This window comes from Choloepus didactylus, assembly GCF_015220235.1.
Source record: "Choloepus didactylus isolate mChoDid1 chromosome 25 unlocalized genomic scaffold, mChoDid1.pri SUPER_25_unloc1, whole genome shotgun sequence".
Classification (NCBI taxonomy): Eukaryota; Metazoa; Chordata; class Mammalia; order Pilosa; family Megalonychidae; genus Choloepus; species Choloepus didactylus.
In genome coordinates this window covers 901,874-918,461 of record NW_023637606.1, presented here as the reverse complement: position 1 = coordinate 918,461, position 16,588 = coordinate 901,874, and the positions used below count along the sequence as shown (strand labels likewise).

The 16,588-nt window shown below is 63.7% G+C and overlaps 2 protein-coding genes across 5 annotated transcripts in view; one reads left to right on the top strand and one right to left on the bottom strand.

The window, feature by feature from the left end:
• Positions 1-1,424: 1,424 nt before the first annotated feature.
• On the top strand, positions 1,425-11,209 carry MBD3 (methyl-CpG binding domain protein 3). Of its 4 annotated transcripts, none has more exons than XM_037823933.1 (7): positions 1,425-1,553; positions 5,226-5,385; positions 5,639-5,776; positions 8,245-8,335; positions 8,860-9,037; positions 10,793-10,987; positions 11,068-11,209. In XM_037823933.1, exons 1-6 carry the CDS (start codon positions 1,540-1,542, stop codon positions 10,980-10,982), a joined length of 771 nt encoding a protein of 256 aa, XP_037679861.1. In that variant the 5' UTR covers positions 1,425-1,539; the 3' UTR covers positions 10,983-10,987; positions 11,068-11,209. The 4 variants fall into 4 exon arrangements, with proteins under 4 accessions (XP_037679861.1, XP_037679860.1, XP_037679859.1 ...); XM_037823932.1 differs by having other exon boundaries at positions 1,517-1,649; XM_037823931.1 differs by lacking the exon at positions 1,425-1,553 and adding an exon at positions 3,731-4,896.
• A 5,091-nt stretch (positions 11,210-16,300) lies between these two features.
• The window catches only part of APC2 (APC regulator of WNT signaling pathway 2), a 90,496-nt gene continuing 90,208 nt past the window's right edge, over positions 16,301-16,588 (bottom strand). The window contains exon 16 of the mRNA XM_037823804.1: positions 16,301-16,421. Within this exon, the coding sequence (XP_037679732.1) occupies positions 16,301-16,421 (121 nt within the window). The remainder of the gene's footprint in view (positions 16,422-16,588) is intronic.

The window sequence follows — 16,588 nt, the reverse complement described above, 5'->3', positions numbered from 1 at the left end:
CTTCATACCTCTTCAAAATGGTTTCACCAACTGCAACGAACAGGCATGTTTTTGTAACTGATTCTTAAATTAAGAAAAAAAGCTGTACACCCTGGAAGAACCCACACCCCACAATATAGCATGGCCCCCCACAACAGGCGGGGATTCAGAGTTGGGGCACAAACTTGAGGTCTGGCTCAGGCTTGGACCCTGCAGAGGAGCTGGATATCCTCCCACACCCCCACTTCATGGCATGACAGCAGGGGGCCCACTGGCCACTCTGCCCGCACAAGGCTGCCACACAGGAGGGGACGGGACAGGGGACGTAAGGAATTCTGTAAAGTCTCCTTTTCCTGGAAACTCTACATTGGATAAAAGACACCCTGACTTTTCTTGGGTTTGGGGCCCAGGGCCCTGGGGCTGTGACGTCTGCAGGTATGCTAGGCACCACCTGCTGCCGGGCATCCACTGGGGGGCTGACGCCACTGCTTCCTGCCAGCTGCACCCATGTCCTCCCCACGGACTCAGGGACGGAGCAGCGACCCCGCGTCAGGACAGGCCAATCGGGAGGGTCAGTTCCCTCCAGGCACAGGCCCCACCTCGGACCACTCATTCAGCAACTTCTCAAGCACCTGCCCGGCCAAGCCAGGCCCTACCCTCCGGGGCAACGCGACCGGAGAAGGGACAGGGGGCGCGAGGTTCCCTAGGAAGCTCCGGGAATCCTCCCGGCGGGGGTTGCTGGCTGGACCAGGGTGCAGGCGGCGGGGACGGCCAGTCCTGGCTTTGAGGTGTCGGGAAGCGCTGGGTGGGATCTGAGGAAGCTGAAAGCGGGGTCGCCCACGTGCCCTCCAGACCCTCCAGGCTGGCAAACCAGGGAGAGGGAGGCGGGGTCCGGGGAGGGGAGGCGAGGCCCAAGTCGGGGCGGGAGGCCGGGCACGCCGGGCCGTGGGGCGCGCTGGGACCCCCGTTCTACGCCCACGGTCCCCCGGCACCTGTCCGAAGTTACCTGCCCCGCGCACGTGCATACCCTCGCAGGTACCCCGCGGTCGCCGAGAGGGCTGTCACCGGAGGCGGCAGGGAAGCGACTCGCCAGGCCGCACGGCGCGGACGCCACCCGAGGGCGCCGCGAGGTCCGGGGCGCACAGGCCACGAGCGCGGATGCCACACTCGGGGCTCGGGCTGGTCGAACGCGCAGGCGCAGACGCAAGGGAGCGCGGTGGGACGGGGACGCTGGCCGAGAGCGCAGGCGCGCGCCACCCACCGCCGGCCCTGCCCCCGCCCCGCGCGCTGATTGGCCCCGGGCGCCGGAGGGCGGGGCCTGGCGCGGCGGCTGCGCAGCACGGGGCCCGGCGCGGGCGGGTGGGCGGAGCGCGCCCCCCGAGCGGGGGCTGGCGAGCGCGGGGAGGGGGCCGAGAGGGCGGCAAAGCCGGCGCGCGCCCGGCTGGGGGCGGAGGGCGGGGCCCGCGGGCCGGAACAGCGGCGGCAAGTGGCGGCGGCGGCTGAGGCGACCGAGCGCGGGGGTCCAGGCGGCGGCGGCTGCGGGCCGAGGAGCCGGGCGCGATGGAGCGGAAGAGGTGGGAGTGCCCGGCGCTCCCGCAGGGCTGGGAGAGGGAAGAAGTGCCCAGAAGGTCGGGGCTGTCGGCCGGCCACAGGGATGTCTTTTACTATAGGTGAATGAAAGTGGCGGCCGCGCCGGGCAGGGCCCCAACGGGCGCCTCCCAGCGGCCTCTGCGGCGCCCGGGGCCCCCCACCGCGAGCCGCGGCCTGGTCCCCGCGCGCCGGCGTGCGTGCGTGCGTGCGTGCCCGGCGCGCGGCGGGCCCCGCGCCGACTGCGCGTGCGTGGCCCCGGGCCTCTCGCGCGTGCGCCCCTTGCGCGGCCGCATGGCCCGGGCGGGCCGGGGGCGGGCTGCGGCGGCCTTTGTCGGCGCGGCCGTGACGGACCTGCCCGTCGGGCGAGGCTGCTGGGAGGCGGGGGTGGGGGCTGGACGCTCCCCGTGACGCCGGGGGGCGAGCCGGGGGCTCGAGGGGCGGGGCTGAGCGCCCCTAGGAGTGCAGACCCCTGGGCCTGCCGGGCCCTGGGCGCGAGCTTCCCGGGGCGATGCTGCTGACCACGTGCAGGGAGCGGTGCCCCTCCGGGTCGTGTCCCCTCCGGGGCGCAGGCGCCTTGGGCGGGTGACCTTCTGAACCAGTCAACACCGTGCATGCGTGGTCTTGGTGGTCTGAGCCTTTCCTCCCCAAAAACCCCCTCCCCTGCTTTCCCCGGCGACTCGGGCAAGGGGGCAGGGACCCAGCCCCTCCGTGCCACAAAGGACCCGGCCCCAGACAGCCGGCCACCTGCTGTTTGTCTTCTTCTCCTTTCCTTCTGGCTGGTGGAGGAGGGTTGGGTTTCGGAGCCAACTTCAGTTGCTCCCTCCCCTTGGCTTCAGTTCCCGTGAAAGAAACACATCGCCCGTCATTTGGTGACCCAACCATGCAGGGGGCTGTCTCCATCCTCCCCACGGCCTCGGGTGGCGGGCCTGGGGACCTGCCCGCTGCAGGGCGGGTGCATTGCGGGGGGCTGACGAGGGGCCCCCGCTACAGCTGTTACACCGCATCTGGGAAGCAGAAAAAGTGGGTGGAAGTGTGGGAGAGCATCCAGGAGAAGCTCAGCTCCCGATTCCCAGAAAGTGTCGGGGCGGCGATGGGGGCCCCATAACTTCAGGAACTGAGGGGGCGGAACTGGAAGCAGGGGCCCTGCTGCCTCTTAGAACCTCGAGGCCTTGTGGTTCTGCCCTCCCGGGTTGGTGAGGAGCCATCAGGCTAGTGGCTGCCCACGTCAGCGTCTATTCCGAGCACACTTGAGTGCTGAGTTCTTCCTTCGAGATTTCAGGGCGCCGTGCAGCCCCCCTCGCTCCTCGACTTAAGAAACTCCTGCCCTTGCGGGTAATGGTCGATAAACCAACAGTCGCCCCATAATACTTGTATGTGCAGGGATGTGCAGGGCCTGTGAGGGCAAATAACGGGGGTGCCTGGTTGGGAATGAGGAGCGGTCAGGGAGGGCTTCTGAGGAGAGGGGCAGGGCCGGCGGTCCAGCCAAGGAAGTGTGGCACGTGCAGACGCACAGAGCTGGCCGCAGACGGGAGTGGAACCGTGGCCAGGGGGGCCCGGGCGTCGGAGGTCTCCCTCGGTCCCCCCCCGCCGGCCCCCTGCCTGGCCGATCCGGATTCTGCTCTGAGGCCTGAGCCGAGAACATGGGCACCTGCGGGGGGGACTGGGGGAAAGCTTCAAACGCTGCAGGGACGTGATCTCAGGTTTCCCGAGGTTCCCACGAGAAGGGAGGGCCTGAGGTGGGACAGGCTGTGGGTCTGGGGGCACGTGGTGGCGATGGCACCCCAGCGTCCCTGCCCTCACCACCCGCTCCCACCGCCGGGCCAGGGCAGGGCTGTGGGTAGCGGTGTTCCTGGTTGCCATGTCCTTGTCCAGAGGTCTTAGAGCTGCGGGTCCTGGCGTGGCCGGCCTCTCGGTGTCCCCAGCTGGTCAGCAGGAGAGGAGCGTGTTCTCGGCGAGCGGGTCTAAGGGGCAGTGGGGGTGCTGGTGCTGCGGAGCTCCCTGAACCCTCTGGCCACACCTGCAGGGCACCTGCCCGGGGCGGCCTCACCCGACAGCGGGTGCCCCTTGCTGAGAGCAGCGTGGAGCTGGGGCGCACCCTCCTCCTGGGGAGACGGGGGGGTTGGGACCTGGGAGCACCTGGTTGCAGCCCCTTATTTTCTTTGTGGGGGGCTGTGGGGATTTGTGGGTATCAGGTCCCCAACCCAGGAGGAGCCCTTTGTGGCTAGTGAACAGTGGGGCCAGTTTTCCGAAGGCCTCCCTTTTCAAACAATAGAGCAGGTGGGGAGTGGGGGGTGACAGGCGGGCGCAGCGCTGAGCCCCCTTTCCCATCCAGGAGGCCGGAGTCGGGGCAGGAGCAGGTGTGGCCGGGTGTCCCTCGGCGCCGAGCCACACGCTCTCCAATCCTCACCGCCCCCAGCCCTCTTCACAGAGGGGACCACTGAGGTTTAGAGAAAGTGAGAGGGTCCCAATTTGGCTCCCCACCGTGGAGCCAGCCGGAGGCGTCCGAGAGCTCAGGCCGCCGCTTCGCCTTGGCATTTGTTCCTATGCTTGTCGATTTTTAGGGTGTTTTGTTTCTCCTCAATAAAACCCACATCAATACCAATCTATGTGGCCCCTTTTAAAAAACCTGAGCTGCAACTCACAGGCCATAAAACCCACCCTTTTCGAGTGCAATTCAGCAGGTTTTAGTCTCTTCACAAGTGGGTGCAGCCGTCTCCCAGTGACAAACACTGTACCCCAGGAGCAGCTGCCCCCCGCCCCCTCCCCAGCCCGGGAAACCACCAGCCCCTCTCTCCTCACAACGCCGGCGGGGGGTGGGAGGCACAGGGACCCGTGAGGGGCCTTTGCGTGGTTCCCTCTTCCCCCTCGGCGGCTATATTTGAAGCCTGAGTCAGGGACTCGGGTTGCTGTCCGCTGTCCCCAGCGCCAGGGCCCCATTTAACCTCAGCTGCCACAAAGCAGAACTGGAAAAGGAGACCGGTCCGGGGAGTGTGGCCTGTCTGCTTCCAGGCCCCTCCTGGGGCCCCGAGACACGCAGAGGCGCCAGGGGGGACGACACAGCAGGGAGCCCCGAGCTGGGTGTGCTGGGATGGGCAGGGGCCCCAAGGTTGACGGGGCAGGAGACAAAGCCGGGCTGCCCACCCGGGCCGTTGGCAGCCACAGCCATGTGCCGAGCCGTGGGGGTCGTGCCCAGGCAGGCGGGTGGGGGCCCTCACCCCCAGTTCTTGTCGTTCCTGTGCACGTGGGGCTCAGGCTGGGCTGTTCCGTGCCGTCTCCGCTCCTGCACCAGCAGCTCTCTCCACGGCGGTGGTGGTGTCCCTGGAGAGGGTGAGCAGGGAGCAGGCTCCCTCCACACTGGGTCATACTGGGGCAGCTCTCGGGGTCCTGACCCCGGGTCCCAGCGGGACGCCCCCTGCTCCAGCCCTCCCTGGACGCGCCACGAGGAAGAGCTGTTGGGTTGGCCCTGAGATCAAATACCTGCTCTCCTCGGGGGTCCTGGCTCAGGAGCGTGCCTGAGTACCTCGGGAATGTTCTAGAAAGGTCAGGCCCCACCCTTCTGCAGGTCAGCGCGTCTGCTGCCTGCAGCTGGGGCGGAGGGGAGGGCGGGTCCCCGCCGGCCCCCCCCTGCGCTGACCGTCCCGCCTCCCGGTCCGCAGCCCCAGCGGGAAGAAGTTCCGGAGCAAGCCCCAGCTGGCGCGGTACCTGGGGGGCTCCGTGGACCTGGGCGCCTTCGACTTCCGCACGGGCCGGATGCTGATGAGCAAGATGAACAGGAGCCGGCAGCGGGTGCGCTGCGACGCCACCAGCCAGGCCAAGGTGAGCCCGCAGGCGCCGCAGCCGCGGCTGGAGCTTCGCTTTCGGCATGCGTGGCTGTCTCCTTCGGCACTTTCCTTCCTCTAATGAGGTCCCTCGCCGTTGGGAAGCTCCAGGAAAGCAGCGACGAGAGGGGACGCTGGGGGAGCAGGAAGAGCCGGGCAGGAGGGCTGGGCCCGGGCTGCACTGAATGAGGGTGGGTGCGGTGCCATCCCTCGCCGGGCCGGGCCGGGCGCCAGTGCGCTGCTCTCCGCAGGGCAAGCCGGACCTGAACACGGCGCTGCCCGTCCGGCAGACGGCCTCCATCTTCAAGCAGCCGGTGACCAAGATCACCAACCACCCCAGCAACAAGGTCAAGAGCGACCCCCAGAAGGCCGCCGACCAGCCGCGCCAGGTAGGAGGGCAGCGCGGGCCGGGGGCTCTCCCACCAGACGGCCTCCCTGGGAAACCACCGGAAGTTTCCAGAAAGCCGCACCAGCTCTCCTAGAGAATGGGACTCGATGGGGTCGGGGAGGCGCGTGACTGGGGGGTGCTGGGGGCATCCCTCCCCACTGGCTGCACGGTCACAGACCCATGGAAGGTGACTGCAGCTTTAGCGCCCCGGGCCTCCTCCTTGCTGCTGAGAGTGGACGTTGGCTCTTCTCCGCCTTTGGGGGGCAGGGAGGAGCGAAGCACTGGTGCCAGGCAGACCCCAGGGCCTCGGTGCCCGCACTCGTGTGTGGGGTGCACGCTGGGGCCGAGGGGCCGCTGTGTCTGCTGGAAGAGTTCCTGCGGCTTTTCGGGTTCCCGTGTCCCATCTGCGTTTGAGGATTGGCTTCTCCATTTCTGCAGAAAAGGCTGCTGGGATTTCTACGGGGACGGCGTGGCATTTGGAGGTTGCCTCAGGCGGTGCTGCCCTCGTAACTACTCCGTCTTTCCTTTGTTTAGGTCTTTAATTTCTCTCAGCAGTGCTTTGTGGTTTTCAGCATATGGGTCTTTCACCTCTTCAGTTACATTTATTTATTCCTGGTTATTTCATTCTTCCGGATGCTATTGTAAACGGAGTTGTTTTCTCAGTTTTCTTTTCAGGTTGCTCGTTGCTGGGGTGTAGACACCTTGCTGACTTCTGCATGTTTATCTCGTATCCGGCAACTTTGCTGAATTCATTTATTATTTCTGCTAGCCTTCGTGAGGATTCTCTGGGATTTCTGTATAGAGGAGCATGTCACCTGTGAGTAGGTTGATTTGGCGTCTTCCTTCCTATCTGGGTGCCTGCTCCATTTTCTCTTGCCCGACTGCTCGGGCGGAACTTCCAGCACAGCGTCGGGTAGCAGTGGCCACGGCGGCCTCCTGGTCTGGTTCCTGATCTTGGGGGAGGCTGTAAACTTTCCCCGTCAACTGTGGTATTTGCTGTGGGTTTTTCATGAATGCCCTTTATCATGTTGAGGAGGTTCCCTCCTACTTCTAGTTTTCTGAGCGTTTTTATCATGAAAGGGTGTTGGATTTTGTCAGGTGCCTTGTCTGTGTTGATGGAGAGGATCATGCAGTTCCTCTTCATTCCGTTAATGTGGGGTACGCCCTGATCTCCTCAGGGTGAACCAGCCGTGCATTCCTGGAGTAAATCCCACTTGGTCACATGTATATTCTTTTAATATCCTGCTGGACTCGGTCTGCTGGTATTTTGTTGAGGAGTTTGCATCCATTTTCATAGGGGATATTGGCCTGTTCCTTTATTTCTTGTGGTATCTTGATCAGACTCTGCTGTCAGGGTGACTCTGGCTTGGTGGATGGGTTAGGAAGTGCTCTCTCCTCTTCTGTTTCGTGGAAGTTTGAGAAGAAGCAGGTGTTAGCTGGAAGGACAGTCACACCAGACCCTCCGTGTGCCGGTACAGTTACCGTCACCGTGAGCTTTTGCCCCGTTGGCTTCGAGTCCTGTCTGGTGTCCTTTTGTTTGAGCTGGAAGGACTGGGCAGCGTTTCTCATGGGGAAGAGCTCCTGGTAATGAACGCCTTCTGGTTTTTTAAACTCGTAAATGTCTTAACTTCTCCTTCGTTTTTGGAAGACAGTTTTGATGGATATAGAATTCTTGGTTGACACTTTTCTTGCAGGACTTTAAAAATGCCCTCCCAGTGCCTTCTGGTCTCCGTGGGTTCTGGTGAGAAGCCTGCTGTTAGCCTTGTCAGGGAACCCGTGTGGAACATGTCGCTTCTCTCCTGCTGCTTTCAAATCCCTTGTTCTGTGTTTGGGTTTGGACAGTTTGGCTGTGGCGTGACACGGTGGAGAGCTCCCGGGCTCCGTCCTGCGTGGGGTTTGCTGTGTGTCCTGGATGTGATTATCTACGTCTTTCATGACGGTCTCGGCCATCATGGCTTCAAATACTTTCCCTCCCCTTTTTCTCTCTCTCGTCCTTCTGGGCTCCCGTGACGTGTGGCTGGTTCGCTTGATGGTGTCCCACGGGTCCCAGAGGCTCTGTCCGTTTCCCTCATTCTCTTTTCCTCCCACTCCCTACACTGGATTGTTGCAATTGTTTTGCTTTCCAGTTTGCTGATCCTTTCTTCTGCCTGTTAAATCTGCTAATGAATCTGTCTAATGAATCTTTCATTTCAGCTATTATACTTTGCAGCTCCAGCATTTCTGTTTGGTTTCTTCTTGTAATTCCCATCCTGTGTCTGTTCGGACAACATTTTCCCAATTTCCTTTGGTTCCTCGTATGTGGGTTCCTTTGGCTCACTGACAACAGGGGGCCACGGGGCCACCCTGTCCGTCCGGCCTGGGTTCCGGCCTAGGGGCTGCTGTCTCGCGCTGGCAGAGCTGGGGCCCGCACCTGGGCCTGTGGCCGCGGCCTGCACTGCCCTCACATTCACCCTGTTGTGTTGGCGGCAGCTCTTCTGGGAGAAGAAGCTGAGTGGCCTCAACGCCTTCGACATTGCGGAGGAGCTCGTGAAGACCATGGACCTCCCCAAGGGCCTGCAAGGTGAGCAGGGGGCCGCCGAGGGGCCTGGCGCGGGCGCCGGGGTGCAGGAGTGCTCGGAACCTGCCGGTAGTCAGTGCAAGGGGCGCGTGTTGTTGTGAGGGCCTCAGGTGCATCCTGCTGCCTGGTGCTCGTCCTGGAGACCCCCAGTTGCTGAGAACGTGGGAATCGGAGCAGACAAAGGGCAGATGGGAGTGGAGGCAGTTTCCAGGGCCGGTGGGCTGCAGTGGGCTCCTGTGGGGTGGTGGCCCCATACGGCTGCTCGGTGGCACCCCCTACTGTGGGTCCAGGCGGGCAGCACCACCTCTGAGTGGCTCTTCTACCCCCGGGGCCCCTTGGGGCCTGCTGGAGCTGTGGGGTGACCTCCAGGGTGCAGGGGCGTTTGCTTCCTCCTCAGCCCCTGAAGGCACTGCCACGTGGCACCCAGGGGAGCTCAACTTGGGTTCTCTCCCTTGTTAAAAATGAGAGAAAACGTGCAAACGGATCTGGCCTGGTGCTGAGTGACTCGCACTCGCTCTGCCTGGCAGGCGTGGGGCCTGGCTGCACGGACGAGACCCTGCTGTCAGCCATCGCCAGCGCCCTGCACACCAGCGCCCTGCCCATCACAGGCCAGCTCTCAGCCGCCGTGGAGAAGAACCCAGGCGTCTGGCTCAACACCACACAGCCCCTATGCAAAGCCTTCATGGTGACCGACGAGGACATCAGGTGGGTGGGAGGCAGGGCCGCCAGGAGGGTGGGCCACGGGTGCGGGCGGGGGGCGAGAACGTCCCGGAGCTGGCCGGGGTGGTGCGGATGTTGTATAAACCGCTGGCTTCACGGCAGTGGGTTCACGAGGGGCCCCGAGGGGACACGGGCAGGGGCCGTGGCGGGCGGCCGGGGCGAGCCTGTCCCCTGCTGCTGACGAGGCACGGAGCAGGGCCTGGGGACATCTCCAGAGGGAAGAATGACAACAGCGGGAAGTGGACACAAAGGACTAGGCTGGCTTTTAGAAACCATCAGACCTTCTGGAAACAGAAGAGGTGTTGAAATTAAAATCTCAGCCAATCGGCGCATCAGCTTTGGCCGTATCTGAAGAGGCAGCGGCTGCCCTGGTGGGTGGAGCTGATAAAGCCCGACGTGGACAAAGTGGACGACACGGAGTGGCGAGTGGGACGGAGAGGAGGGGCCAGAGGCTTCCAGAAGCAGAGGCGAGCCCTGGGGTGGCACTGATGAGAAGACGCAGAGCAGTGTGGACTGGGAGAGACGTCGGAGCTTCCAGCCAGCGAGGGCAGCCGGGGCAGCTGCGGAAACGCGACCGGACGTGGCCGCTGGACCCGTCCCTGACCCCGCTCAGGGGCACTGAGAAGACTCAGCGCAGGAGGAGGAGGCCGCGGGAAAGTGCTGCCGCGTGTCTGCAGGGAGCAGATGGCCAGTGGGGACTGACTGGACGTGGCTTCTGCTTCGCCGAGTGCCAGCGGGGGTCGTGGGGGGACAGGGCGAGGGGCAGGGCCGGCAGGAGCGCGTGGACGGGCGTGGCGAGCCCATCGTGAGGTACGACGGCAGGACGGTGCCACGCGAGGAGGGGGCCCTTCTCCCTGGGCTGGTTTGCGGGGCTGTCCGGGTCCAGGCCTGACCCCCGGCAGGGGTCTGCGGTGTGGAGGAGAGACAAACGGAAGGCGGAACCAGGAAGGGGCAGGACAAAGCCTGGAAGACACCTCCAGCAGCACCGACGAGCTCATGAGGAGGAAGAAGGCTCCCCAAAACAGTGTGGCTCAGAGAAGAACCCGGCAGACAGGCGAGGGCACGACATTTCAGTGGATTTCCGGAAGGGAAAGGGGGAAATCAAGGGAAGAGACTCTCCGTGAACCGAGGGACTGGAAGGCTGAGGGGCCGCCTAGTGGCTCAGCAGATGCCCCCAGGAAGGACACCAGGCGGAAAGCTCCATCTCTGGGAGGTTTGGGGGAGAAACGGGAGCAGGACACGGGCGGACGGCAGCCAGCAGGTGCGAGGCAGGGGGTGCGTCCGGGCGAGTGAGGAAGCCCTGCTCCATCAGCCGGAGCAGGGGCCTCGGCCCCCAGCTGCCCCGGGCAGGGGTCCGGTGTGTGAGGGGGGCTTGGGGAAGGGCCCAGGCTCGGCCCAGCACCAGCAGGGGGGAGCCTGTGGGCTGCGCTGCCTGTTAGGGAAAAAGCAGAGGTGCCTGCTGGGTGTCCCGGCACCCTCAGGCTTTAGAGCTGCCTTTTGGGGTCCCTTGGGGTGTCAGCTGTGGCTCCGGGGAGATGTCACTGTGAGGGGGCTGCTGTTTGCTCGTCAAGGGCTCACTGTGATGGTTCCTCTGCCTGGGATAAGTTAGAAGTGCTGAGCCCCCTGCCCTGCAGGCACCCCTGGGAGCAGCCCCCTGGCCCCCAGGCCCAGCCGCTCATGCCCAGGCGTGCAGGGCTCCGGGGGCCCAGTGGGGGTCTGAGTGCAGCCGTGCGTCTGCAGGAAGCAGGAGGAGCTGGTGCAGCAGGTGCGCAAGCGGCTGGAGGAGGCCCTGGTGGCCGACATGCTGGCCCACGTGGAGGAGCTGGCCCGCGATGGCGAGGCGCCCCTGGACCGGGCTGGGGACGAGGACGCCGAGGACGAGGACGACGACGAGGAGCCGGACCCCGAGCAGGAGCTGGAGCAGGCCTAGCGCAGGTGCGGCGGGGAGGGCGGGCCTGGGGTCTGGGGGTCCCCAGGCCTGTTGCTGGAGCTGTCTCCCCCCACTTGTTTTCCAGAGGCCCCTGTCCCGGAGTGGCCCTCCTTCCACTCGGTGGGCACGGCCTGGGGGGCACAAGCCGGCTCCTGTGCTGACCCCGCCGCCCTGCCCTGAGGGTCCTCGGGGGCTGCTGCGTCTGGGCCAAGGCTCCCTGCCCCGGGCTCTAGCCCCTGTGGCCCCAGGCGGTGCCCCTTGCACAGCCGGAGCAGCCGGGCACCTGCAGTCTGCAGTGGCTGAGTCTCCGTGGGTCGGAGAAACGTTCCTGGACCTTCCTGCAGCCGGACGGCAGCCCTTCCGGACGGGGTGGAGGTCCCTCCTCCATGAGGCCGCGCTGGGGCCAGGCGACAGCATGACCTTTAACCCGTGGTCTCTGCGGCACCTGGCGGCGGACTTTGGCCCTTGGGTCTGAAGAGGAGCTGGACTCGCCCTGGGGCCGTGGCTGCTGCGGGGAGACGGTGCCCCCCAGGCCGGCGCTGTGGGGTGCAGGCCCCGGGCGCCCCCAGCGCAGCGGCTCCCCAGGAGAGCACAGCGGGGGAATTGCAGCCCACAGGACCGCGGGAGCCCCCTCCTCACTTGGCCTCTGCCCGGCACTGACCGGCCTGCTGGGGAAGGGCCCGGAACCCACACTGCCCCGGGTGGCCAGGCGGGCACAGGCCCCCGGGCGCCTCCGCCCCACCCCGAGAGCGCTGGCCCTGCTGTCCGGCAGGTGGGCGCAGACGGACGCCTGGGCGTTCTCCTGGGTCTGAAAGGCCGGGGTGTGGCCGTGCCCGGGCGTGAGGTGGGGGGCCGGGGGTGGGCTGGCGGAGCCGCGGGGGCAGTGGAGTCGACACACAAGCCCTCGGAGAGCCGCAGGGCTGCCCACTTGGGGGGCGGACAGGCCTGGTCCTCGGCCGGCTGCGGTTTGCCTGGTGCTGGGGCCCTTGGGCTGAACGGCCCTTCCTGGGGGGCCGTGGACAGGACACGCAGGGGCGAGGCGGGGGCCTGGGCCCGGGTCCCCGGGGGTCTGCACGTGCTGCCTGGGCCCTCGGAGTGGCCGTGACCTCCTGCCCGGGCACCCACTGTGCTCCCCACGAGGGCCGGGAGGTGTGGCGCAGCGGTGGGGCCGCGCAGACGGTGAATAAAGCCATGGGGGCACTCGTGACTCGGAGCCTCGTTGAATTCGGGGGCTGCCTCTGAGGGGCCGGCACCTCGTGGGGGTGGGGGCAGGGGTCACCCCAAGCCCAGGGGCAGATGGGCCACTGGGGGTCCCTGGATCCCAGGACTTGTGGAAGTTAGTGAGGGGCTGGGGGGTGTCTAGGAAAGATGCTGGTGTCCGGGCATCCGTGCCAGGGGGGCCCACTGGGTCTCAATAGGGGTGGGGAGCACCTGGAGCCACCAGCTCCCTCCCACCAGCCCTGGGGCCCAAATCAGGCGGGTCCCACATGAGGCCCCGCAGCCCCGTGGGGTGCCCACAGTGATGGGAGGCAGCAGAGCCCCTTCCCCTCCCCAGCCAGCCACCTACCCCTGACCCGTGGCGACCCCGGACCTGTGGGGCCCACCCACGTGCTCGCCAACCTCCCTGCTTTATGGCTTCTGGCCTGGAGTCTGCGGGCAGCAGAGGGCCTGGGGCAAGCTGGGGGGTGCCCGGAGCCCTCCCCAGGGCTGTACCCCCTCTTCACCCTCCACACTCCACCCCTGGGCGGCTGCGCTGCATTTCACCCTCTCTTCTCCATCTCCCTTCTCTGTGTGCTGCCCCCCACACTGTCTCTGTCTCCCCATCTTTGGGGCCCCCAGCCCAGAACGGCCCAGGTTTTTGGGGGTCTCCGGGTGGCAGGGCCTGGGGCTCAGTGCACCCAGCTCCCCATGAGAGCCAGCCGGATGCTGAGGGGCTGCCACGTTTCCAAGTCCAAGTCCAGGGCGCCCCCCCAGATGCCTTCCAGGTGGCCCGGACGGGGCGCTGTCTGCTTCCAGGCTCAGGTCCCTTGGGCATCTGTCCTCGGGGAGTGGGTGGACACCCCATGAGGACCAGGGTGGCACTGCTTCCTGCCCCTGGCGCCTCGGCTCCCCCAGGAGGCTCCACTGCTGCCGGGACCACCCCACCACCCGGGTTTGTCATCATCCCGGGGGTCCAAAGTGGGGTTCCCGGGGAGAACCTGGGCCCGGGCAAGGCTGGCAGCGGGGTGTCTCTTCCCTGATCCTGCCTTCCCGCCCCCTCCCCTAAGGACCCTGTGATGACCTCGGGCCCCCCGGGAGTCCAGGGGCCTCCCCCATCCCAGGGCTGTTGCCTGTGTCCCAGCTGAGAGCCTTCGCTATGGGGGGTGCGGTCACGGTCCCAGGGGTCCGGACGCGGCTGTCTTCAGGGGCTGGTAGCCAGTGCCACACTGGCCTCAGGAGAGGCGCCCCAGCTTTTCACAGCGGCCCCAGCCTCCCCTGCAGCTCCCTGCAGCCTCCGGGCCTCCCCCCTGCTGTTCCCCCCAGGGGAGCCAGTCCCTGCTCCAGAGCAACAGGGACCCCCTGGAACGGCTGGAAAGCAGGGTCCACGGGGGCGGGGCAGGGCCTGGGCCCTAGACCTGCTCTGCCGGGCACGGCGGCCACAGGAGGTTCTATCGGAGCCCTTCCCGAACGGGGGCGCTCAGACCTCCCCCACCCCGGGGAGTCCGGTGAAGCAGGCTCAGGACTAAAGGGGCACCGCGGGGGGGCAACCCCGGTGTCCGTCGACAGCTAACGGGTTCCATCCACGTGGTGGAACGTTGTCCGGCCGTAAGAAGGAACGAGGTTCCAGTTTGTGCTAAACACAGATGAACCTCAAAAACGCGATCCACATGAGAAGCCAGACCCCAAGGGCCACCGCTGAACCCACTAACGTGAAGTATCGGGGTGAGCAAACCCTAGACACATGGAGCACGTTAGAGGCTGCCGGGGCTGGAGGGGTGGGGGGTGACTGCTGGGGGCTCAGGCCTTTTTGGGGATGACGGAATGTTCTGGAATTAGACGGGGGTGACCACGGCTGTACCACCCTTGAACATCCGAGACCCACCGATTTGTACGCTTTGAACGGATAAAACACACAGTATACTAATTATATCTCAATTCTAAAAGAAAAAGATATGGGGGCTCAGCGAGCTTGATGCCTGTCCGCAGACCCCAACCATAGAGGGGTCGGCCCCCCAGCAGCTGGGGGCGGGGGGGCAGTCAGCCCTGCAGGAGCCCCACGTTTTGGCCTGTCCCGGAGCAGGGTCGCCCAGCCCCCGGCCAGTTGGCTGTAAACCAGGAATGTTAAAGAAAAAAAAAAGCAAATATTAACCTAGACTGAGGGCAGGAAACTCGCTCAAGAGAACATTTACATGAAGTTCTAGAAGGGGCGAAACAAATCCATGGTGACAGGCAGATCAGTTGGGGCCGGAGGCCTGAAGCCAAAGGGCACGAGGGAACTTTCTGGGCATCTCGAAGCTCACCATGTCAGGCGGTAAAAGCAGGTGCATTTTACCAAGTGTCAATTACATCTCCAGCTCCCCTCCACCAAAATCGCTGGCCGTGAATATGCATTATTTTGGTCCTCAGAGAACACCGAAAATCAAAATGGCACAGGGAAGGCAGTTTTGCAGATTTATGTTCTTTGGCAGAATTTTTCTTTTCCCTGTGACTATTTCTTATTCTTTCAAAATAGGGCCATGGAGGAGGGCACCACTCTTGTGGGATTATTGTCACATTGCTGTAAAGCGACCTTGGACACGATCGCAAGTTGAAAGCAGATTCGCACAACAAATCATTTAGATGCAGAACGCAATTTATTTGCTTGCTTCGTCACACGCTGCCCAGCATAGGCAACACGCAGTGACCAGCTCGAGGGGCTGACCCAAGGCGGGCGGTACCCCGAACGAGACGCCACATTGTCTGGAGGGCCCGAGGCCCTCGGTGGGAGCTGGCATCAGCCTGCCTCGACCCGACGCTCTCCCAAGTGGCACCAGCACCAGGTTTTTACGGCCTCAATGTCCTTATCGAGAGGGTCCCCCTCGGGCAGGTGTCAGGCCAGTCCAAATCGTCCTCCATGGATGTCTGGTTATCACTTGTCACAAAAACGTGTTTTTCTTAACTTGTTTGCATTCTAACTGTAAGGCTGACTTCCAGCTGGGGTCCAGCGAGCCGCAGATCCTGGTCAAGTGCTGGAGGGGGGCCAGACAGCTGCCCAGCTAACTTGCACTCAGCTCTGGGCACATCCTCCGGCCCTCAGTGTCCCCACCCGTACACAGGGCAGAAGTCCCCTTCCCTTCCTGTATTCCCGCGAGCTGTAGTCGTCATCGCTGCACTCTTGTTTTTTATCACTGTATTTCCTCAACACACTTTTTTTTTTCCTAAATAATACATGCAAATAGTTAAAGACAAAAAGTGGGAGGCAGGTGTCACTAAAAACTCTTCTTGGAACACAGCCAGCCCCAGCCCCAGCCCTCACCCCTTTTCAAACATTTTGGTGGTTCCTTCTGAAATTTTCCTCTGCATTTCTAAAGATGTTTTGCTGCTCTTTCTTACCAATTTTCTAATATTTTCCAGGATTTCCTACCCCCAAAAAGGAGCATTTAGGCTTGTGTTTCACAAGGAGTTGAGCACTCATCCCGGGTGGGCAGACTCTGCCTTTCAGCAAACAACCCCGCCCCTCTGAGGGTCCTCCAGCCCCACTTTCCAGAGTGCTCTTCTGGGGTCTCCCTTCCCCTCACCTTCCCAAGTGGCGCCAGTTTTGTTTTGTTTTGTTTTTCCCCTTGATTTACTTACGCCCTTGTTTTGCTGGAGCACATCCGCCAGCATGCCGAGCTAATTCATGAAGCCCTTGTGGGCCTGAAACGTATTCTTTCCTCCTACTTGACACAGACTTGAGGTTTGGACGTCACCCTCCTCTGGAAATGTGGGAGGTTTGCCCGCTGCTTTCAGCTTCCACGGGGCTATTTGCAGTCCTGACCCTTCAGAAATGACCTGGGAGCATTTGGGGTCCCAGGACGGCCAATGCACACTCCAGGATGGGCCGCGGGTGCGAGCTGGGTGGAGACTCTGCACGCACAGCCCCGGCACGTTCCCTTCTGTTATTTCTTTGACAACCTTCTTCCCCCCATTTTCCTCTGTTGTCTTTGGAACTCCTGAATCATGTTTCCATTTTCTCTCTCCACTTGTGGTTTCCAGCACTGTTCCTCTCTGCTCTACTGCCCAGGAAGGTTCCCTGACTTCAATCTTCCAACCTCCTACCGCATTTTTAATTTTGGCTACTGTGTCTCTGACTTCCAGGCCTACCCCGTGTCCCTTCTGACCTTTTCCCAGCCTCCCACTGGCTGGATGTTTCTGTAAGGGGCAGCGAGACCCCCTGAGCCCACCAGCTGGCCTTTGGGGGTGCTGGTGCCCCAGTGCTGCCTGGAGGCAGCAGTGGAAGAGAATCACCCAACCCGGGACCCAAAGTCCCCCAGCAAGCGTCCGGCTTCTCTGGGATCCTGGGATTCTATCCATGAAGACCTCTCCATGGGTACTGACAGGGCCAGGAGGCCCCTGCACACACACAGCCCCCACACTCCAAGGTGGGC